Source organism: Sturnira hondurensis, unplaced genomic scaffold (genome assembly GCF_014824575.4).
Source record: "Sturnira hondurensis isolate 20B ecotype Veracruz unplaced genomic scaffold, ASM1482457v3 Scaffold0024822, whole genome shotgun sequence".
NCBI lineage: Eukaryota > Metazoa > Chordata > Mammalia > Chiroptera > Phyllostomidae > Sturnira > Sturnira hondurensis.
The window spans coordinates 916,731-939,765 of NW_028097453.1; the positions used below are offsets into that span (position 1 = coordinate 916,731).

Sequence of the window (23,035 nt, forward strand, 5' to 3'; positions counted from 1 at the left end):
TCACAGTGAGTCTGTACAGGACAATGCAGAAGAGATAGGAAAAGCTGTCTTTCTCTTTCATAAATCCATTAAGCATTTACAATATATATATAACACTGTTCTAGAAATACACAATATAACCTTAGTACGTGAAAAGGATAAAAAGATGCCTAAATCATATTGGATCTCTAGTATCTGGTTAAAAGGGGACTGGTACAGGCTCCTTCTATCATGTGACTGTGTCATCTCCTAATCAACATCCAACTGGCATAAGGAGAAAAAATTGTGGGAGAGCATTCTTGTTTTTCAAACACACCCATTTCATCTACATGTTACCAGCCTAAATTCAGTCTTGTGCCGATTCTTAATTGAAAAGGAGTCTGGGAAACGTCATCTGCTGTTTGCCCAGGACAAGGAGGAAATGGATTTGCACTGTCAGTTCATAGTGTCTGCTAATTTTGTCAGCCTCAAACCTCTTACTTGTAAAGCCAGGGATTCAATACAAAAATGCTAATTGAATCAAAGAGAAATGTGGTATTTGTTCAGCCAATCTACTGTACCTGACAGTGGAGGCAAAGCACGAGTATATTTTGAGGGAGTATATAGTTATCGTCCATTACTTAAGCCTTAAGGTGAGGGATAAACAGATACTCAAAATTTTCTAATTATAACCCCTTCTTGAACTTATTATTTTGAGCCCATGTTATTTCTAAGGATAAAAGTTGGACAATGGAATTAAAACACAATCAAAGTTACATTTTTATTTTAAAATAATTTAATGTGTTAGCGTATTATCTTTAACCTAATATTCTACTATGAATATACAAGTCCACATTCTTCCCCGTGTCTTCTCACCCACACATAATTTATATTTCCATGAACGGTAATGCTATCGATTTCCCCCTTACCATACTGCGGTCTTCGTGATTGAACGTTTCCCTGATATACAGCAATCAGGACTACGTGCCGCTTCTCAGGCGTGGTTGCACTACAATTTGCAGAGATACAGTAACAATTTTTTAAACTTCACACCCATTTTTTCTTCTAGTGATGCTAATCAATGTTTATTGACATGTCTCCCATGTTCACTGTTGCTTGATATAAACAGGATTTTATTCCATTTGGTCTTAGTCCAGAACTCTTCAGAAACATTTAGTCCTATTCTAGCATCTTATTCATGATTGAGCTCTCTGGTCCCAGCATATAACCACTTTCCTTTAAATTGCTTCCTCTCGTCTTTTATTCTGGCTGTAGAACCATTTTCTTCTAAAAAGATAAATCTTGTTCATCTTTCACAGTGATTCTGTTGCAAACCAGGTTGTCGCCAGATGCCTTCAGATGAGCACTTTCTTCTTTTGAATTTTACCTGGGATCTGTAAACCATTCTTCACCTGTGTAGACAGGGATTCGGGCAGAAGCTGTTCAATTGCTTGCATGACCAGAGCGACAGAAAATTGTCTTGGTGGATGTATCACAATGATCTTGCACCTAGCTTTTTGGGGTTGCTCATTGTGTCCTTTAGAATTTGAGTTCTACAAAGAGTACATCCCAGTAAAAAGGCTCAGTATGTGCCTGTTCAAGGCTACTTTTACAAGTAATTATAATTTTCTATAAAGAAAGGTCTAAAAAGCCCTTGACTGCAGTTTAAGCTAACTTTATTAATGATCTGCTGTTATTCAGCAACTTCTCAGCCTTGTGAACGAACACTAACCTTTGTTTTATGTGAAACATGACTGCAGTAAATTTAATGGTAGCTGCTTCTCTCCTTTGGGATTAAAATCTCATACCAGAGACTGAGCTTCATGCAATTATTGCAATGACATGTGACAGACCAGCTGGCACCAGATCTGGCCTTGTGGCAGGAACCGAGTGAACACCCCCAGCACCTCTTGTGCGAAGCTCAAGCAAAGGCGGCGCTCACGTGAATGCGGGTCTGCTTCCCTTTATAGGTGGATTCCAGGGGAAAGAATTTCTTTACAATAATTTCTAAAATGTAAAAATGCTGGGTTTTGCAAAGCGCTTGGTGCATTTCCGGTGTTTCGCTTAAATAAAGTGGAAGAAAAAAATCTACAGTGCTTTAGTCCTTTGGTTTTATTTTCTGGGATTTAAAAAAAGGATAGGATCACTTCTTGGCCTTTTGGCTAAGATCAAGTGTAGTATCTGTTCTTATCAGTTTAAAAAAAGTATACGCATAAATGTTTTTTACATGATCCTCTTGATATCCTTTAAAATAATTTATAAAATGGCTTTATTCACATCTCTTGATTATCAGAACCCATCAATGTCACTGTCAGTCTTGATTGATTGGTTGGAAATTTCAGAGCAGAAGTAACTCATGAATCTTTTCCCAGTCCCTGAGAATGATAACCATCACAGAATTATTTTATCCTTTCATCAGAACTCTCTGGAGAGTAGATGCGTTCGTTCGTTGTTAATAGGACAAGGAACCGTGTCATAGAGGGTTAATCCATGTAAACTGGTTTCCACCCGTAAAGAAATTTTCTGGAACAGAAAAGAAAATCGTATATAGAAGTTTGTTCTTTCATGACAGATCACATTTTCAATATGTTCTGAAGAGTATCTTTTGGGATTAGGAATGCGAATCAATTCTAATGAGTGACAAGAACGAGACAGCTCTTGTACAGCTGAAGGTACCGTCTGCAGTACCGGTAGGGCTGGGAAAACCGAGCGTCTCTATTCAGAGGTTGCTCATTTAGCTTTCGTTTCTATGGAGATTCAGTAAAACTAAGTGTTGGGGGTGGCCAACATACATGTGGGCAAGAGTTGGTAAAAATTCTCAAACAGGATTTCTACACATGTGATCGTTTTACAACCCGCTTTCCAAAGCCGAGTCTTGCTAGTAACACACAACTTCTGCCAACAGAGAAACAGTTCACCTGAGAGGTTTCTCTTCTGGCACCACTGCCTAGAAAGGTATTTTCTGAAAGGGTGAAGACTTGCCTTTAGAAAGTTCTCATACTCCACCTGCAGGAAGTTAGACCACATAAACCTAGTTCTGTGTTTTCTTACCTGAAAATCGCGGACATAGGTCAGGAAAAAACCAAAGAAGGAAAATGACATAGACCATTCCGCTGCAGTGGTGATCATATGAAGCACATAGCCCTTGAGTGGCAATGAAAAAAAGAACAGTTCTGTGAAATTTCATTCAAATGGTCTATAATTTCTCTCAAATAAAAAAACCCACCCCAGCTGGTGTGGCTAGTGGACTGAGCTCTGGCCTGTGAACCAAAGAGTCACTAGTTCGATTCCCAGTCAGGGTGCACATCTGGGTTGCATGCCAGATCCCCAGTAGGGGGTATGCGAGAGGCAATGACACATTGACGTTTCTCTCCCTGTCTTTCTCCCTTCCTTCCTCTCTCTAAAATACATAAAGAAAATCTTTTAAAAAAACCCATAATATTTATAAACCCTTGATTTTTTTCAACATCTCTTGAGAATTAAAGGCAGACTTTAGGAAAGTCCTCCGAAACGATGTGACTATCACACCTTTGTCTAGAGCCTGGAAAGGTTCCATCTGAGTAACCAGGACAGAACAAAACTCCTACCCAACAGTCAAGAAGTTGCTGGCTTTCCCAGAGCCAGAGATTCATCCAAAAGCAGAACAAACCAAAACCTAAGGAAACAATGCTCCCGATAAACATAACTGTTCTTTTTAAAGCATTAAATAATATATGGGTCATCCTTCAAAGAATCAAGTAAATTATTTCAATCATTCATTTTCACAGACATGACCTATTAGGACTGATTTTTTTTCCAAAAGAATTTCAAATAAAATGCCCCTGGGTGGTTTGTGAAAACATATACTCATTATCTATTTGGTATGTCCCTTCTCTTTTTCCCTCGGATCAAAGATGCTATCTCTGTTCAGGTATCTACCATATGATGGAATCCAAATGCAGAGTCCATGATGATACATCTCCATAAAAGAAAAAGTGGGAAAACACTTTTTCAATTCAGAAGACAAGTAGTCTAATAACAGAAGATCTCAGCTGGGTATGATGTACACTCTTACTAAATCCTTATTTTGAGGAGTCAACTTCTGACAGAGCCCTGCCATCGCAATTCTTTTCATCTCTTGAAAATGTCCAGCCCTGGCTGGTGTAGCTCAGTGGATTGAGCACGGGCCTACAAACCAGAGGATCGAGGTTCGATTCCCAGTCAGGGCACATGCCTGGGTTGCAGGCCAGTTCCCGGCAGGGGACACACGATACATTGTGTGTCCTCAGCAGAGGCAACCATACATTGATATTTCTCTCCCTCTCTCCTTCCCTTCCCCTCTAAAGTTAAATAAATAAAATAAAATAAAATAAAAAAGAAAACGTCCACAGACCACAAGTGACAGAATATAAATGATTTCACATAACCTCTATCATATATAGAAAATAATCTTAATATGTAATTGATTGTTCACCTGAAAACGTTTCATTGTTACTGATGAAATAAAAAACACGGCAAAATTCATCTGCGATATAAAAGGAAGCTTTTTGGACTCTAAGCTCTTACTTTGTCCCCGGGGTTCCAGTGGAGCTTCTGTACTATGTCTGTGCCAAAGCTGCCGCTGTACAAGAGTGACGAGCAAGTCAGCACTGGGGGAGATGCCCGTCAAGGAAGACTCTTGGACAAGAGCTGTGAGTTTACATTAGATTCAACACAAAAATTGATTGGAAGGCCCAAAGCGAGTGTGAGCCCCCTCCCTAGAGCACAGATGCACCTTTCTCTCCTTTCTCCCCTTCCCCCCCAGACGTGCATCTCCTGAACGCCGAGGGTCCCCACAGGACCTGCACCCAGGGAGCAGTGGACAGCAGCAGCCCGTCTCAGGCCAACCCTCTGTACTTGTCTCCAAGGCCCCTTTCTCTGACTGTTCAATGAGCCGACAGCAGCCCCGCCTAGGGTCTCCCTCCTGTCGCTGCTTCTGTCCTAAGCACTTCCTTGTTTCACTGTCCCCAGCTTTGTAAATGTACTCTCAAAACCATCCTCATCCTCATCCTCATCATCCAAAAGGATTATTCATACATTCGTTTCCAAGGTCCAAACGCGTTTTCTGGGAGACTTCATGTTACACTGCAGTAGAATTCGAATATGCCCAGAGGCTCACTATGAAATGTCCCCACAGCCAGCTTCCTCCCCCACTCAGTAATCTGTCACTTCTGTCCCAAGCTTCTGCAGCATAATTGTCCTCAGGGAGGACATTATCTCACCCACAACATCTTTGAAGTGAGCAGAGTAGACTAAACATTCTCTTTGTTCCTAGCTTGGTTACTGAGGTCCTACGTAAAATTTAAATTCTACCTCTCAAATCCTTGAATTTAGGGTCACTAACCCAAGAATCTCAGTGTCCACAAAAGGACTGCTTACACTATGCCAACAGTGTTCACTCAAATTCTGGTACTCAATTCCCTTCCCAGGGTAGCCACGCATTCAGCAAAGGATACTGCTAAACGCACTCACTCCACACCAGATCACCAACAACAGCCGGATCCAGAAGATCTGTTTGCTGTGGATTTTGGGCTGCATTTGGTAGGAAAGGACGGTCTGCACGAACATGTACAGTGAGCCCATGCCGAAGGTGAGCACGGCTCCACAGATGTGCACGGTGAAGAAGGTGGTTTTCTGAGGGCAGCGAGAAGAAACAGAAAATGAAAGCGGCCGAACACACACTGCCAACACAGTGCTTGAAAGCGCAAGCCGGCGATTGTGCTAGAACGTTCCCTGAGTGAAAATCCTCTGCCAATTCTACTAACTACTTCCCGGGGTCATTTTCTTTCACAATATTCCGCATACACCTGTGGACTGTAGTCATTCCAATTATTTCATAGGCCACGACTGAAAATACAATAGTCATTATTCATCCATTTAATGTGTTTACATTTTTAGGTGCCTCTTGTATGTCAAGCACTGTTCAGTATTCCGGTATACTGGTGAAAAAAACAAACAAAAATATGGCCTCAGAGTTTTTATTCAAGTGAAGCCGTGTGAACGATAATAAACTTCAGAAATAAGTAAATTCCACAGTACGTTAGATGCTGACAACGGTGAGGGGAAAAAAGTGCAAGGTGAAGAGGATTAGGGTGGTCGGGAATATTGGGGTAGAAAGGTTCAACTCAAATCTAAATACAATTTACAGACTCGAGAAACGTTCCTTCGTGGCTCTAGTTTGATTGATTCTCAAAATTATGCAACAAGGGATGATCATAAATTGTAATTTTCCTTCCTACCTCACTCTTCTTTAGTGAGCATTTACAGGGTCCTCTTCACTGTAACACCCATGGCTTAAAACACGATGGCCCAGCTCTCTAAAAGGTCTACAGTCAAAAGCCTTTCTTGAATCCACTCGTCTGTCTGACCAGACACTGCATGTGCTCCACTTGGTTGGGGGGGGCGGTGTACACAGCACAGTGCCTGGCAGAGACGGTCTGACTCAGGGAACAGAGAGAGGCCGGCGCTCAGTCGCCTCATTCTACCATTGAGGTGCTAACCCACAAACACAGAGTCCATTTTCGTAGTTGAAGACACAGTTTCTAGTATGAAGAAGTAAATATAACAATTTATTTGTCAAGTCATTAGTTTCCTTTTGGAGAGAGAAAGGGAGACTCCGATACGGTTTTGGGTGTTAAAACTGGAAGTTATGAGTACTAAGGAGAGAAAAATATTCATCGTCATTACCACTCTGTGTAACAAAGAAAAAAAAAACATTCAGCATCCATGAATTGTAATATAAAATGCTAATATTTTCTTTATTCATAATTATGTAGACTTATCTATACAAAAAGGCTAGTAAACATAGGTAAAAATGAAGTTAATTATTTTAGGGTTAAGAACAGAAATACGGGTAAATTTTTCCTGTTGGGAACTGCCCTGCCTGGTTTCGGAAACTATAACCCCCCTCATGGATAAGGCCAGGTAAAAAGACCTTGGGACCATAAGCCACTAAGGAGACAAAGCTTATCTTCCTTGTAGGGGTACTGCCTCTGCCCCCTTTTACTTCACCCTGCTTGGCCACAGGCGGATGACTGGTTAGCCAATGATGGATAAGATTCCTCAAGGGAGGGACAACCTAAGGCATGGTCATGAAGGGGCCCTTAGGGAAAGACTCAGGGGGCTATAGAAAAAGGGGGTGATGGACCCTCACCCCTCGGCTTTGACATAGCCTGAGTCCTCATTCTGTCGGCAAGAAGTCTCCTAATCTCTTGGCTGCCTCACTTCCCCTGCCTGTCAAGCCTAAACCAATGCCTGAGGGCAATACAGCCCTAGGCAGGAACAAGCAGTTTCTTGGGGCAATCAGGCCTAAGAAAGAATGTGTAAAATCCTGTGAAACCTGCTTTGCTTAGCATGACCTCAATTTTCTTATGAGGGTCCAAGCATGAAATGAGTTTGTTTCCCAAAGTTTTATGGACCTTTAGCTAACTGACCCTGACTCAGAATAAGCCCTCATAGTTCTTTGAACGTTACAGCTCATAGTTATATAGTTCATAGTTAATGAACGTTTGATCATTACTGCCTGACAATGATGAAGACCTTCCTTGAGGTAATGCTCCCAGAAAAGCAATAAAAGCCTGTCCAGGCAAGGGTCAGGGCCCTCCCTCACCCGGAGCGTGGCTGTGCCGTGCAGTCAGTGTGAATCTGTTTGTCCCATCTACGACACTGCGAACAACGCTGGTCGGTGGAGTCTACACCATTTTCCCCTTGAGAATATTCCCACACATACTGATGAAGCGCAACACAGATACCGCCCGTTTGATGGCTGCTGTGATCCCACACAGCCCTTTGAACCAAATCCTATGGATTAAAAAGCAAAGACAAAGAATGGAGAGCATTCACTACTGTATTTTTATTAGAAAAGAGTTGTATACAACTGCTTTGTGGTGTATGATTACATGGTAGTTCTAGGAAATTAATACAGACTTCTGCGTCCTTATCCCTTGCAAATTTCCTTGAGGATAAATTTCCCAGGAAGAGAAAACTTCCTCTAAGTAGGCATGAATACACTTACCATGTATTTGTTTTGCTGATCACTATTATAGATACTTGTCTTCAAAGAAATTAAATTTGTATTTTTAAGTCAGATTTTTCAAATGCCGTAGTATAATTATTAGGTCACTTTAAATGCAGGTAACTACAATAATAGCAGATTTTTTATTCATTCTGATTAGTCCCTCTGGCCTTGCTCAGAAGTTAGTGACTAAATATTTAATAAGAGCATGTTTGTGCTAAGTTTTATTTTAGGAGCTGAATACACCATGGTGGACAGAACGACTGCGCCCATAATTAATGGAGAAATATACTGGAGTACAATTTTTAAAAACGAAATTTATAAGACACAGATACTTTAAAGTTACACTGTAATAAGCACTATGAAGAGTTAATCTGCATTTGGAGAACACAAAGAGAGAACTGGAACTACACAGCACAAATTCCATCAGCAGAAAAGGCTTCCTGGGGGAGAAGTCTGCTCGGCACCGAGAGCTGAAAGTGCCTGAATCGGGTTGGGCTCGGGATGGTGGCAGGCCCGGCAGCAGAGGCCACATAGGAAACGGAGTTCCGTAAACCTGCCTTCTTGAAGGCACAAAGACATCATTCTCCTTACTAACGTCTCCACGTACAATGGAGACGGTAGTACGGGGAATGATACAGGATGAGGCTGTCCCCCTGCTCAAAATTCTACAAGTCTAAAGTTACATGAAAAGAGATACACTTGAGAGAGAGAGAAAGGAATGTGACAGACTGCCAAATTGCTTCATTTACTCAAAGGTCTCACGTGATCGGGCTGCTGTCTACCTCTGCAACCTCATTCTGAGGTTACATTTGCCTTTTTAATGTCTCCGTTGTGCGTGCACTGGATACATGTATGTATGAAATGGACACTGGGATTCCGGGCTTTGTTACAGCAGCAAGCACGGCCCTGTAGGCACCATGCTTACAGAGAGTCCTAGTGTTAGCCATTACTACGACACTGAAAAATAGGAAAGAACCATCAGACACTACAGGAATGGAGAACTTTGAACAAGACAGACAGAATAGGCCTCTAATATATATATTTGTATGATGGGTCTTTTTATGTCTGACTAGTTATCAGATGTCTAACTAGGTTATCAAATATCTAAATGGAAACTTTAAAGACTGTAGAGAGATTAATCAAAAAGCACCACAGGCCCAGGAAAGAAGGGGCAGTACCAAAGACTCATCTGAAAGAACACTGGTAGAAATAAACAAATGTGGAGAGTTTGCAAATACTTGGTGAAGGAAGACTGAACTTTCACATTAAGAGTTCCCGAGAAAAAGCTGAAAGAGCCAAAGATCCTTCCTTTGCTTCCTCACCTGAGGGCTGGGCACCTAGGAATGCACATGACCGTTGGGGACATCTGAACTGGGATGCAAAGCATGTAAAGGCGTGTCCCTCACCGGGCATATTTAAAAAAATAGCTTAGCCCTGGCTGGCATAGCTCAGTGGGTTGAGCGTGGGCCTGTGAACCAAGGGAACATGGTTCGATTCCCAGTCAGGGCACATGCCTGGGTTGCGGGCCAGTTCCCGGCAGGGGGCGCACGAGAGGCAACCATACATTGATGTTTCTGTCCTTCTCTCCTTTCCTTCCCTCCCCCCTCTAAAGATGAATAAATAAAATCTTTTAAAAAATTAATTAATTAAAAAATTTAAAAAATAACTGAAATCTGTAATCGTGTCACTTAGACTTATATCAATTCTCTCTGGTCTTGGAGTAACCTCCAACTAAGTAGCAATAAAGAGTCTAAAAAATAGAGTCCTGTTGATCCTTAAAAAGATAGAATACTTTGCATTTGGCCAAGAGTTTATTGAGAATGGAGTTTTCTAATCGTGAATGCAGCTATTGCTAAAAAGGCTGAATAATTTCAAAGCAGTGAATTCTGTCTCATTAAGGAAAAGAAACAGTATCAACATGTAACTGAATGCTTAGGGTTTAGGTACTTCAGGAAAACAGGCTGGGCTACAACACAAACCTGAAAGTTGGCCACGAGAGAAAGGCCCAAACAGCTCAGCAACCCAAGCACAAGGCCAGCCTTGTTTAATCTCAGGGCGTACTTCCCTTCCGGGCTCAGGGCCTGAACCTGCTTATAACGAACGTAAATGGTAGCAACGCCTGGGAAGAGAGAATCCAAAAGACAAGAGTTAATAAATAACTGAGACATAAAGTTGCCAATAAATAGTTCACAAGGGCACTGCTATCTAGACACATAGATTTTACTTTTCAAGTTAATCTGGGAGATGACCACCACCCCACCCCACCCCACCCCACCCCCCACCAAAAAAAAAAAGGCGGGGGGGGGGAGAGAGAAAGCTGTAGAGTTTAAAGAAAAGTTAAGGCTGCATTATAAAACTACTGATATCTCTGTGGAACTGAGCAAGCCATTTGCTCCTGAGGTCAGGGAGTGGGGGTGGTTTAACATTTTCTAATATTTAGGATAAAATTTAAGATACAAGTTTGGTATTCTCTGAAAATCTCAAGTGGTAAATGTTATATAACACAAACTATTTTTATGTTTAATGTTAAAGTCTTAAGTTATTAGTTCTAGAATATGGGTAACATGTGCATAGGCAAAAACTACCACAGGATTATTTGCCTCACTCTCATTTCATTTTATGTCAAAATCTTACAACTCGCCACAAGCAGATGTAGCAATTCCACAGAAGGTACAAACACTACACCCTCCCTAGTATTCAAGAGCCAACTCAAACTTCCCATCGCAACAATTTATCAAAGAACTCAAAAGTATAGAAAATGTAGCTGTTGTAGATATTTTAAAAACTTTAGTGAAAAGCTGAATTTCTGTACATTGAATCATTTACCTGACTGTAATTTTTGCCTTTGTATGAAAGCATGTAAATATTTAAAGCAATCACAACTGATAGAAAAAACAATGTTTTAGTAAACCATTAATAAAAATTTGGTTCAAAAAATAAGTAATCAATAGGAACTTGAAATACTGGGGAACTCCACCCCTTTGGCATTAGGATATCACTCAAAAACCCAAATGTGGTTCCGCTGCCGTTCCCCAACTTCTTCATGATTCACCCCAAAGGGAAAGCAGGGGTTAACTGTGCTCAGTGTGTTCGGCTCTGACCTCTCCTGGCTGCTTAAGAAATCGACGGGGGCCCTAAGGCCCCCCAGGAACAGTAGGTTACACTTTGCAACTGTATTCGAATCAGTAGTCAAAGAGTCCCACAGTTTTTCTTTAAGGTTTTCCATAATGTGGCATTTCTAGAAATTGCTTTTGTGTTACAAGGAACGTGTGTCTGACTGATAATTTAGTGATAACATTCCCTCTGAGCGTAGTGACTAAGAAGTAACACAATACTGTCTAAAGGTCAACAGGGGCGACTTATAAATTTTGTCAGTTAAAACCACTCTCATACTTACATAAAACTGCGGCGAAATTCATCATTGCCCCAAACAAGCATTTTTCTGGAGCGACTGTACCAGTGTCACTGAAAGAAAAAAAAAAGAGGCATGTGGACTTCTTCTAGGGGATAAGAAATAACGGCAGTTACTTCGAGTCCTTTATCTTTTTATAAACCCACACTCACCTCCTATAATTTCATATCGGAGCATGACCATTCGAGCTCACGATATTGCCTCGTTCACTTTTTTCATATCACTTTAGATTATTTTTTTCATGTAACAGAAACCAACGTTGACAAAAAGCCACCCTTCGCATGTTAGGAATGTGCTGCTGAACTCAAAACATCAGGCAGACATTTATCTGTCTTTCCTGAATGTTCTCTGACTGCCACATGTCATTGCACAATGTGTGTCTTTTGCTATCTGTTGTTGACTCTGCCTATAACTCAATTAACATCTAACCATTTCCCAATTAACTAAAATATATTCTTCAGGCGCCTGCCATGTGCCACACAACATTCTGGGAACAGGAATGCAGTGGTCAGTAAGGAGACAACGCCCTTGGCCTCCTGGGCTTCTATTCAAGACCGGTTTGGAGCCCTCAGCTCCCCGTGGCCTTGAACGCTCCTCCAGCAGACCGCTGACCCACGCAGCCTTCTGGCCAGACCTGCACTGAAACCAGCTACGACGGTGCATCGCAATGCCTGTCTTTCAGGGCAGTGTGCTGTGCCCTGGCAGGCCCCAACCTTTTTGGCCCCAGGGTCCAGTTTTGTGGAAGATGTTGGAGGTCACATGGGGGTGAGGGGGATGACATGACAGGAGGCGGAGCTTACGCCAACTTCGGATGGGTCAGGGGAGCTCGGCTTGCTATTCTACTGTGGGAACAGGAACGGGGGAGGGGGGTGCGATGGGGTGACCCGGGACAGACTTCGGAAGACGGACCCCGGGCCACAGGCTGGGGAGCCCTGGCGCACACAGATCCAGTTTAACAGCCCACCATCCACTGACAGTGGAGCCCTGGGTGCGTTTCTTCATCTTCCTAAGACTACCTGCCAAATGGCACTATTAGTCTCCTCCCAGCCTCACTGAGTGGACGGAACTGAAACCGTGGTCACGCATGGGAAACATCTACCAGAGCAGCAGGCACACATTCCACATGCGCGCCTTCCCCTTCCGCCGAGCTGCTGCAATGCCTAGAGAGACAGTCTCTGGCCTTGAACTGAAATGCTGCAGTAAGGAAAGAGAGTGAGGATCTCAAATAAGACACAAATGAGAACAAAAATGAGAACGTAAAGGCATTCCTGAAAAGGCACCAGGAAGATTCGGTGAACACTTGGATTATGTTCAAGAAAGGTAAGGTATCAAATGTGGACTCAGTGAAGTATCAAACATAAATTTGAAGGCCTACTCTACAAAGTATCATCACATACAAAAGGTTCTGTTATTCTTTGATCATGTTCAGGGAGTGGGGATTTTGTTTTCTTTTGTTGCTGTCAATCTCTCTACCCTTCAACTTTTCAAGAATAACGTGTATGTTTTACAAAAAAAACCAGCGCAAATTTAGTAGCTGCACTCCAAATGATGTTCTTGTTCTGGATTAGCCAAAAAGTAAACAAAGCTTGCGTTTCCAGGTGGGCCAGCTAGGCGGCTCCTGAACACAGACGGACACTGGCCTGCAAACGAGAGCACCACCCTCTGCCCAGGGGTCAGTGCACGCTTTTGACCATACACCATAAAAAAAGTCTGATCACGTTAACTTCAAAATACATGTATTATTATATACATAGTAATGTAGGGTATTTTACACAAAGGAAGTTCTAATAATTTCATCTTACAAGATGTACCCCATGGGCCGGTGTCACGCACCCACCGGGGCACCCACCACTGGAACCTAGGGGGCCCCGGAAGCCAACTTGCAGAATTGTCTTGGAAGTGAAATTTACTTTTGGTTATTTCCTTGGCAGCTGTAACAAACCTTTTAGTTAGGGTTTATGAACGGAAAAAAAACTAGCTTAACTTAATCATTTTTCAGGTGAAGGAAATGAGCTTAACAGAGCTCAAAGTTAAGTACCATTGAATTCAAATATATTACAATGTTGGGGCAAGAACCTAGGGTACTAACACTAATTTTACTAGCAGAAAAAAAAAAAGACAGGGACAGGAAAGGAAGTGTCTAGGGGACCACTGGTCAGGAAATCACATGCAGTACCAGCAGAGAACCGAAACTGAAGAACTCAAAAGGGCCTCTTAAGTTATTTAAAACGCTTTAAAATGAAAGCAGACAAGTTTTTGAAGGGGAAATAAAAATGCAGGACCCTCAGGAACCTTCTCTGTGTGTCTCCTCTTGGAGTTACTAAAGAATGACCCAGCTCTTTAAGCTACGTGGGCTCTGGCAGGGTAGTAAACACTGGTGATCGTGTATCAAATGACTCCTAGAATTGGAACCTTAAGTAAGAAGTATCTTTGGGCTTTGTACCTCTTCCCCAGGGGCCCCGACTGGTTGATATTCTCTGTGCCACACTGCACCTCTGTGGAAATGAGTGTGACAGGAACACCCTGGTCTCTTCCTGACATTTATGAAAAACAGATTTGCCCGCTGGCTTCTCATCCTTTAAAAGTTCCATATTTTGTGTATTGGAAAAGTTATTTTTTTTCAGAAGGAAAACAAATAAATGAAACAACTCCAACACCACCAGAACAGGCCGAACTCTGGGAGCAAATCTGCCAAACACTGATCGCCGGCGTGGAGAGAGAACTTGAGGGAGATGGGAGAGGGAGGCTGACTTGCCGTTTTTCTCATCACGCTGGTACCGTTTCAAATTTCCTATGGTAAACACATACAGCCTCTATAGTCGAGGGGAAAAGGTTACAGACATACATGAAGCTGAGGACCTATCCTTACCAGCCATTTTGAAATTCCGAAAATATCATCAACAAGTTCTGATACCTAACGAGTCAGCAGGATCTTGGCGGCATGTCCTAAAAACGAAGAGCATGGCCTCCAGAGGCAGCCCGGGCGATGAAATCGAATCTCGGTTCATCCCTCACTGAGTTGTACATCCTCAGACAATCACTGAACCTTCCCAGACCTCGTTTCCTCAATGGGGGAATAGTTTCCACCACAAAGGATGGCCACAGGACTCGATCACTTAAGACCCGAAGAATGCTGAGAACATTACCTTATATACACAGTAAGTAGATCCATAAATGTTCGTCATTACTATTACCTTTTAATATTATTATTGTCATCTGCAGCATTTTCTACATTTAGGGCGAAGTTACTCCAATTCTACCTGCTGAGATGCTGTTAAATACCTGTTTGGAGGACAAGGCACTGAAGGGTCCCAACTCACTAAGCAGTTCCCCAACTGAATCTTTGCCCTCTTTCTCCCCATTTCCCCAGCACCCAGGGAGAGCCAAAGGCACCCTCCTCATCCCATTCTTCTCATCGCTGCAACGCCAAACATAAAACCTGAATTTTAAAATGCTGACGTTACACCTCAGCTTCGACGCGGGACCGTGAACGAGACACACACGTTCTCCTGTGCAGTACAGGTCGCTGACCTGATGTAAGGCAGGGCAGGGTCAACGTGGTGGAGAGTGACGGCGGTGATGTACGAGAAGATGAAGGCGGCCGCCGACCAAATCACAAGGGCCGAAGGGAGGAAACTGAGGCCTTGCTGAAACCACCACATCTCAAACAGGTCCTCTGAAGTAGAAAAAAACAAACCAGACACGATTATTCACGAGCATTTCCTCTCTTCCACCTTAGCCACCCCACTCCCCAAACCTTGGACTTAGCACCCTGAGCCGTTCCCCTTCTGAAATCGTCCCCCGCCCATCTCTGAACACCTGCTCTCCTTCGATTTCTCAGTAAACGAAAGCAAGATTCACCCACTTGCCACATCCAGAAAGCTCTCTCTCACCCTTCCACACAAAATCAAGTTCCTCCCAAATGTCCTCCAAATCCACCTCTTCTCTCCACCTCCGCCACCCCCCCCACCTGAACCACCGCCACTTCTTGGCCAGTCACTAACACAGCCCACTACACGGTCCCCCTCCAGACTGGACCACAACCAATCTAGACGGCTCCCTCAAACCAGAATGACCCTTCTAGTTCTACAATACCAACCTGACCACCTTCTTCACCCAAGAAGAATCTTTCAGTGCTTCCCCTATCTCCTTCTAAAGGTTCCTTCCTCCTTAACATGGTCTAGAAGGTCCCTGCATTGTGTCATCTCTACTCACTTTATCTATTCCTCTGTGGCCACCCTGTCTGCTCCCAACTCCTTGCTCATCATCTTCATCATCAGCACAAAAGCGGACTTACCCTGTGTCAGCAGTGGTACTAAGCACTTTAAATACATTCACTTCTCACTGCAGAATTACAGAGGTTAAGAGAACTGCCCAAGGTCATGGGGAAGTGGAGACAGGACCCAAACCGAGGTCTGAGTTCCATTCTACCACCAACTGCTATGCTGTACGACCACAGCAGACTTCTTCCAGACCTCCAAACGCACCATGCTCTCGCGCACACCTCCACGCACACTGTGCTGCCTGGGTGAGCAGACTATGGTGCCATCACCTATACCTCCCCCCTGCCACCAAGGAACTCCTGCTCATTTTCAAGGCTCAGCTCTTCGCCTTCAGCTGAGTGTCCCTGCTCTGTCGCCAGGCGCACCCTTTACTTCCCCCCAGGACACTCACAGAACTTAGCTGGTGCTTGCTTGTTTTGGTTTTATCTTCCTCAACACACTTTAAGTTCTGCGAGAGCAGGAACCAACTGTTTTGTTCACCATTATAGTTACAGTTCCTTCGTGAAAGGGGAAAAGACCGGGCCTAAATACACACAGACCACACATCACCGCTTTCTCCCTCACGCTGTGGACTGAGGATGTCGGTAAGTAATCCTGGGTCAATAATGTGAATTAGAACACACAACTGTCTCTTTGTGCATGTCATTTTTTAAAATAAATATATGTCGGGAGCCGACCAGCAGCTGTCCCTGAACACAGTCGGGACAGATGAGATGCATCTGCACAGCAGAGGCAACTGTGGCTGGACTTCCTGTCTCTCTCTCCTTGCGTGTTTGTTTTTGAGATTAATAGGTGGTGGGATTTTTAGACACCTGCATTTCAGGCCCAATGATCCACATAATTCCAATGAAGTTATACAAAATAATTTCTTGGCCAGAGAACAAAGTCCCCCCTAATGAAGTAGCCCCTGAATACCTAGAAGTTGGAGTAACAGCCCCTCTCTACCTTGGAAAGGAATATATATCAAGTAGAATCAGACAGAAAAAAGAAGCAGGACAAGTTAATTAACTACTACAAACTAAGTATGTAGAAATAATTGCCCCATGCCTAATTCTAAGAACTTTAATAAATAATAAGACATCTAAAGCTCTGTATGTACAGCTAGTTCTAATTGTCTAATGACTCTCCTGGTCAAATAACCTTTGTTTAATGTAACTTCATGCCATGCACCTGTTCCTCTGATGCCATGTAACATTCTGTACAAAAATAAAGCTTAAATCAAACTCTGTGAGTTCGGTCAGTCCCTGTTCTCCGGCATCCAACCAGGTATCTGACTCTTCATTCGTCACCTGCGCCATCCGTCCTTCGGGGACTCTGAACCCTGCTGAGGCTGGACCCCGGCAAATATAGAAATACCTTCAAATTGTAATCGGAAGCATGTGAAAATAATTTCATGTGTGGAGGAGTATCTTCTTAGTTTAATGGACTAAAATTTAGGGATTTGCCATAAACTTTGTAAAGACTTACTGTAACTCTCATCTCTACGTACCCTCCAGTGCGTTAGCTTCCTCATCTCTGACTTTCCAAGTAGGGAAACCTCAGCTGTCTTTGACTCGTCCCTCTCATTTACCCTCATCAGCTGACTTGTTGCTAAACATGTATATTCAAATCTTGCTAAGGTAGTTTCCTTTTCCTTTGTCCCTAAAGCCACCATTCTAGGCTTGATTTGAATAATTCTAATATGACTGATCATAATGTCCTTCCTGTTCTACTCCCCTTGTCAGGCCTTAACAGTCCACCACTTTCTCATCTACTTAGTTAATTAGGATAATTCCCAGGTTCATTCCTAGAGTGCTTTCCCAGCGTAGGTTTTGGGGCCAGTAATTCTCAATTTCCATAAATTTTGAAGTACAGTACTTCCAAAAATCTTTGTCTCCTTTCATGTCTTTAAGTATTATTTGAATTTGTTTCTGATCAGCCAAGTCTAAAATCCCTAGGAGTCTAGTACCCGTGTGCTGGTTCTCCAACCTTTGCACGAGTTTGATGGTTTTTGACGCTGAGCTCCGCTGACGGTATCCTACAAGGCTGTGAATAAGGGCGAATGACCCCAGGGAGGGTCCGTATTTATTTTTGCTAGGTACTCTGGCACATTACCAGCCAGGGCTAACTTTAATTTCTTGGCTTCCAGGCTTTTTGGCCCATGTCATTTTGAATCCTGGGCCTGAGTGAGGGCGGACCCTGCAGTCTTGATGCAGCAGGGCGTTAGACTTGAAAGGGCAGGACCCACAGGAAGGTCACCAGGGTGGAAAGCCCTAGGTACCTAGCAGCAGGCAGAACTGGGAGGACAAGTATTGCAGAGCGGGACCTCACCCTCAGGGTGACCTTTCCTCCTCTTGCACATCACTAGTCACAGGGCAGACTCCTTTAGAGGGGGAACAAGGGGGCCCGGAGAAAAGCCCCATACAAGCCTCTGAATGACCAGTTCCTTACGCATTAAGTCCTTAAGACAGTGAGTTTCCGGCCTGCATCAAATAATTGTAGGAACAGAGCCTAGGGTCTGCTGACCACAGACAGAGTTTTAGTCACACTAGCCCGAACAACTAGGCTTCTGAAGCAGCGAGACCAGGAGGAACACCATCATGGCCAACGTCAGGACCAGCTGCACTGATGAATGATCCCCTGCCCTGGTGCTGACCAATCAGTGGAGACCAGGACCCTGAGACACACCTGGGAAGCTGATGAATACTCTATTGAGATCCTCCCAAGACTTCCCGATAAAAGCTCTAAAGACAAAGGACCCAGCACACTCCCAGAGGGCACATGTCTGGGGGGCAGTGGGGATGAGGAGAGGTGCCTCGGGGAACTCGGTACTCCCCCTAGGCCCAGCACATGTTCCTGCTGCTAAGCTCCAAGGCTCCTTCTTTTGCCTCCATAATGTGTTTCCTGAGTCCGTGCAGCCCAGCCGCCTCACTTCTTCTTCCGTGGCTCACTTTTTCCAGGGCTCACTACTTCCACCCCTATAACTTTCTAAATGCACTTTCACTTGAGTTTCTTGGCTCTGAATTCTTTTCTTAGCTGAATTCAAGGACTGAGGTCTAACATCTGATGTCATTAACACTGTCTGTTCTCAGGGGGTACCTTTATTCCCCTATCTAGAGCTATGGTGGAAATGAACAAATTTCTTTGTGATTTTCTTTTGCCAAGATGGAGATATTTTTTCCTAGCCCACCTTTCACTGATTTTGTACACATATTTTTTTTTTGAGGATTCTGGATAACGTTGCAGGAAGAGGCTTGTGCAAGGCCACAAGTTGTATAAGTTCAAGTAGAAATATTTACATTTTACTTGTTATGATATAGTCATCCCCTGAAACACCATTTACACAAACTACCCCGAGAATGCTGCCTCTAAAAAGTGTACACCTGGGAGGTCAAAGGCGGATGGTTTTATCTCTCTACCCTGGGTGGGGAGCAGGGGGAGCGTACCACCTATCCCCGACTGGGCTTCATTTCTGCTATCAGCCAAATGCCCCCAAAGGAGACACACTGTGAGTTTACTACTCCTGTCTCAGCTCTGACTCTCTTCACCCTGGGGGTTTCGCTTCCTTTCCTACAAGACCTGCTATGCATTTCACAGGCTAACTCATCTAGCATTTAGGTGTTTTGGCAAAAGGGATTTTGAAAACATTTTGCCCACCCCACAGCTAGAAACATAAACTCTTCCTCCTCCTTTAATCCTTTTTGCATGTCCAAATACTTGATCTTCAGAATGGAGATCAAATACCATCATCCACCTACACCTTCCTAGTCCCTTTGCATCTGGAAATAATCGCCATTGCATAAGAGGACACTGGATCTGCACCTTCTTGCAGCTCATTGTCCTCCACAGAATGAAAACAGAGGAGGGTGTCTTAAGTGGATAAAATCCTCAATGGGGACCCCACTTCTCTACCTAAGGGCAGCAGAGGGCCTTGCTCAACAAATATTTTTTCAATGAATAAACTGCCAGAACCAAACTTCTAAACCCCCAAAAGGTTTTTGATTTTTATTTTAGTAAACCGTATTATCATTTTTCAGGGTTACCCAGATTCTAAGACCTCCAAGTAACCATAGGTTCTCTCTTCCAAAGCCCCCCCAGGCTGCCACTAAGTGGTGGGGACTCTACCCCCGGTCACCTGCACCCGTTCTTCCCCCCCAGTTCCCAGTGTAACCAATCAAGTCAGAGTCTCCATCCTCTAAGCTTAACTGCCTTCCTCCTTCCCCTCCATCCATCCCACATGCACCGCCCAATCAACCTCCCTGTAACGCGCTCCTCTGCTCAAAAGCTTGTTTTAATAAAATTGTATGATCTGGGCAAGTTTCGTTAAACTGCTTCTCTGAACCAGTTTCTCCTTTGAAAAATGGGCATAATATTATTGGCAAAGGCTGCACTGTCCAACGCAGTAGATACTAGCTACATGTGGCTACTTAAATTAAAATTTCAACAGACTAAAATAAAATTTGAAATTTCGGTAATCAAAAGACACACGCGTCTAGTGGTTATCACACAAGACAGTGAAGACAGAGTACATTTCCCTTCTCATGGGAAAGTTCTACTGCACGGTGCTAGATAGTCGTTGCGGAAACTGCAGATATAGCACAAGTAAAGAACCGAACACATTGCTGACATGTTAGCTTTTAGTATTAACCGTGAAATGTTCTAAAATGATATTCGCTTCATGAGGTTTACTGAAGAACTAAATGACATAATGTACGCAATAGGTGATCTGGATAACATAGTACCACAGGTGGTCAATAGATGTTTGTTCCTCTTTTAGAATGCAAAAAAGGCATTACCTGTTTCAGTATCAGTCTTCAAATCTGCCCAAACCTGCCCCTTTGTATATCCTGAAATCCACATACGAAGTAAATCAGAGGTTGTGTCAACTCACATGCTTTTTAAAATGTACAATTTCACCTGGCTGGTGTAGCTCAGTCGATTGAGTGCAAGCCTGTGAACCAGAGGATCGCGGTTCAATTCCCAGTCAGGGCACATGCCTGGGTTGCAGGCTGGTTCCCTGCAGGCCAGTTCCCAGCAGGGGACACACGAAAAACAACCATACATTGATGTTTCTCTCCCTCTCTCCTTCCCTTCTAAAGATAAATAAATAAAATCTTTTCCTAAAAAGTACAATTTCAAGTCAACACACCAATGCTGTTGTTCTGGGGCAGGACACTATGCTATAGCATCATTAACACACTATTATTTCCTATAGAGTTGATACTTGTGTGTTTTATAATGATGTTGTGCCATCCAGAATTAACTCTTTTAATATCTTTAAATATCTTTACAATATCAATTCTCTAATCCTTTCTATTAGACACCTTTCATTAACCTCAAAAAAGATAAAAGAAAAAACTACTGAGTTTCCCCTACAGAAGGAAAAACAAAAACGAGAGAATAGCTCATTATTAAGCAAGATAAAGCACTATTCTTTGTGATCCAACTGAAAGAACATGGCTGTGAGATCAGATTTATGTAAGTGCGAATCCTAGCTTTATCACATCCCAGCTGCAGGATTTCAGGCAAGTTGCTTAGCTTCTCCGAGTTATATTCTGATTTGTAAAGTAGCCATCTCAAAATTGTTCCTTAGAGCAGAACCAAGAAGACATATAATAATGACAGCTAACATCAGTTTTGCACAACCATGACTAGCCCCAGGGATGGGGAAAAAACACTTAATTCTTGGTATACCTAAGTCATTTTCGGTTCCTATCAGGATCCTTAGGTATGAGGGGGGGTTCTCGTTGTCCCGACTGACAATTTAGGGTAGAAGCGGGCTTGAAATGGTTGCCCAGTTTGTTAATGACATCTGCAAAATTCACATGCACGGACTAGGTGAGCAAGAGAAGTACTGCCCTGGTATTTTCACATTGGAAAGCTGGAAGCAAGGCTGGCAAACTGCCAGCCAAGCAAAATAAGAAGTTTAATGGTAAATAATTTAAGAAACCTTTGCAAATCCTTGAAAAGATTCGGGAATAACCTTCACATGGCATGACAGATATTTTACAAAGTGTTCTTGCATCTCTCACCTATTTCCTCTGCTTTCTTTGACGGTCCATGAATCAGAATTGCAGTTACAATTTTTTTTTAATTTCACGAATATTTAAATGCCACTCGTAATAAGATGAACCCCTGTTGCTGTCCCCTCTAAGTGGTGGTTGCTAAGAAATGATAAGAAAGATAACTCTGGATATTACAAGTATAGAAAGCAAGCCCCAGGCTTCCTTTAGAGAAGGCCCACCGCATAGCAGAAAACGTTTCTGTTTCTAAACTCTAACTTGGCCTTCTGACAAACTACATTTTCTTGTAATGCCTAAACCCTAGAGTCTAGAAGATTCAGCAACTTTTAAAAAATAAGTTGGATCAAATATTACAGGGGAGAATCTGATGATGCACTGCTAATTACAGAGCTGCATTTGGGAACTGATTCATAAGTTAGTATCTGGGAGATCTGGAAAAAATTCTTTCTGTGTTTTTCACACACCTCTTAGGGTAAAGCCCTGTTGTGCACACAAAGGACTTGCCTTTTGCTTTCGGTCCTGGGCTCACCCCTCCGCCAGCACCGCGATAGAATTGCGCTCAGTAGACTTGAACTTCGAGTAAACACACGCGGCCACCGCAGATCTCTATCTCAAACCTTCCCCCTACTTCCCCACCGAGAAATCTGAGTCCAAGAGTGACAACTGTAACGCGTCCTCAGCCTCAGTTTTTGTGGGACTGGGGCAAATGTTCTCTGTAGCCGCTTAAAACAAACAAAACCAGGAGATTGTATGTTTAGATCGCAGCCTTTTTCCGGAGGCGCGAAACATTTGGACCCAGACTAGGGCTCGGCTTCGCCTGAGGGCCAGGAAAAGATGAGGGAGGAGGAGCTTAGCAGGGCAAGGGCAACGGGGATGGGGGAGGGGGAAAGAGACCAAGAACGGGGAGGCAAAAGTGAGGTGCGGAGATCAGAGCCCAGCCTGCAAACACCCCCGACCCCCGGGAACCCTAGAGCCCTCCCGCAGCCACCACCCGGTCCCTCTCCCGCGCCTCTCACAGTGTCGTCCCTGGAAGCAGCAAAGCTGCCACATGACTCGCACGGCCGCCCCGGGTGTTCGGGTCTCCAGGATGCGCCCACATCCCCCGCCTGCCGGACCCTCCCGACCCTCTGACACACACCCCTAGAGAGGGCTGGGGCCGCTCCTCACCCCTTTTCGGCCTACCTTGGTGGGATGAGCCCGCCGGGGCTGACCACTGGGGTCCGGAGCCTGCGGGATGGACGGAGACGGGGCGGGGTCCAGGGCGCGCACTGGAGCAGCGAGGGCGGGCCGGGGCGCGCTCACCGCGGGGAGGAGCGCGCCCGCGCCGCCGATCGCGCCGACCCTG

The 23,035-nt window shown here is 43.8% G+C and overlaps 1 protein-coding gene and 1 pseudogene across 3 annotated transcripts; one reads left to right on the plus strand and one right to left on the minus strand.

Moving 5' to 3' along the window:
- Positions 1-733: 733 nt before the first annotated feature.
- DRAM2 (DNA damage regulated autophagy modulator 2) lies at positions 734-22,973 on the minus strand. 3 transcript variants are annotated; one of them, XM_037038786.1, is made up of 8 exons: positions 22,873-22,973; positions 14,937-15,081; positions 11,391-11,458; positions 9,973-10,112; positions 5,433-5,610; positions 4,504-4,586; positions 3,010-3,102; positions 734-2,481 (listed from the first exon to the last, which is right to left on the minus strand). In XM_037038786.1, exons 2-8 carry the CDS (start codon positions 15,065-15,067, stop codon positions 2,374-2,376), a joined length of 801 nt encoding a protein of 266 aa, XP_036894681.1. In that variant the 5' UTR covers positions 15,068-15,081; positions 22,873-22,973; the 3' UTR covers positions 734-2,373. The 3 variants fall into 3 exon arrangements, with proteins under 3 accessions (XP_036894681.1, XP_036894680.1, XP_036894682.1); XM_037038785.1 differs by lacking the exon at positions 22,873-22,973 and adding an exon at positions 15,513-15,631; XM_037038787.1 differs by lacking the exon at positions 22,873-22,973 and adding an exon at positions 15,505-15,525.
- On the plus strand, positions 2,101-2,316 carry LOC118982038 (uncharacterized; annotated as a pseudogene).
- Positions 22,974-23,035: the final 62 nt, after the last annotated feature.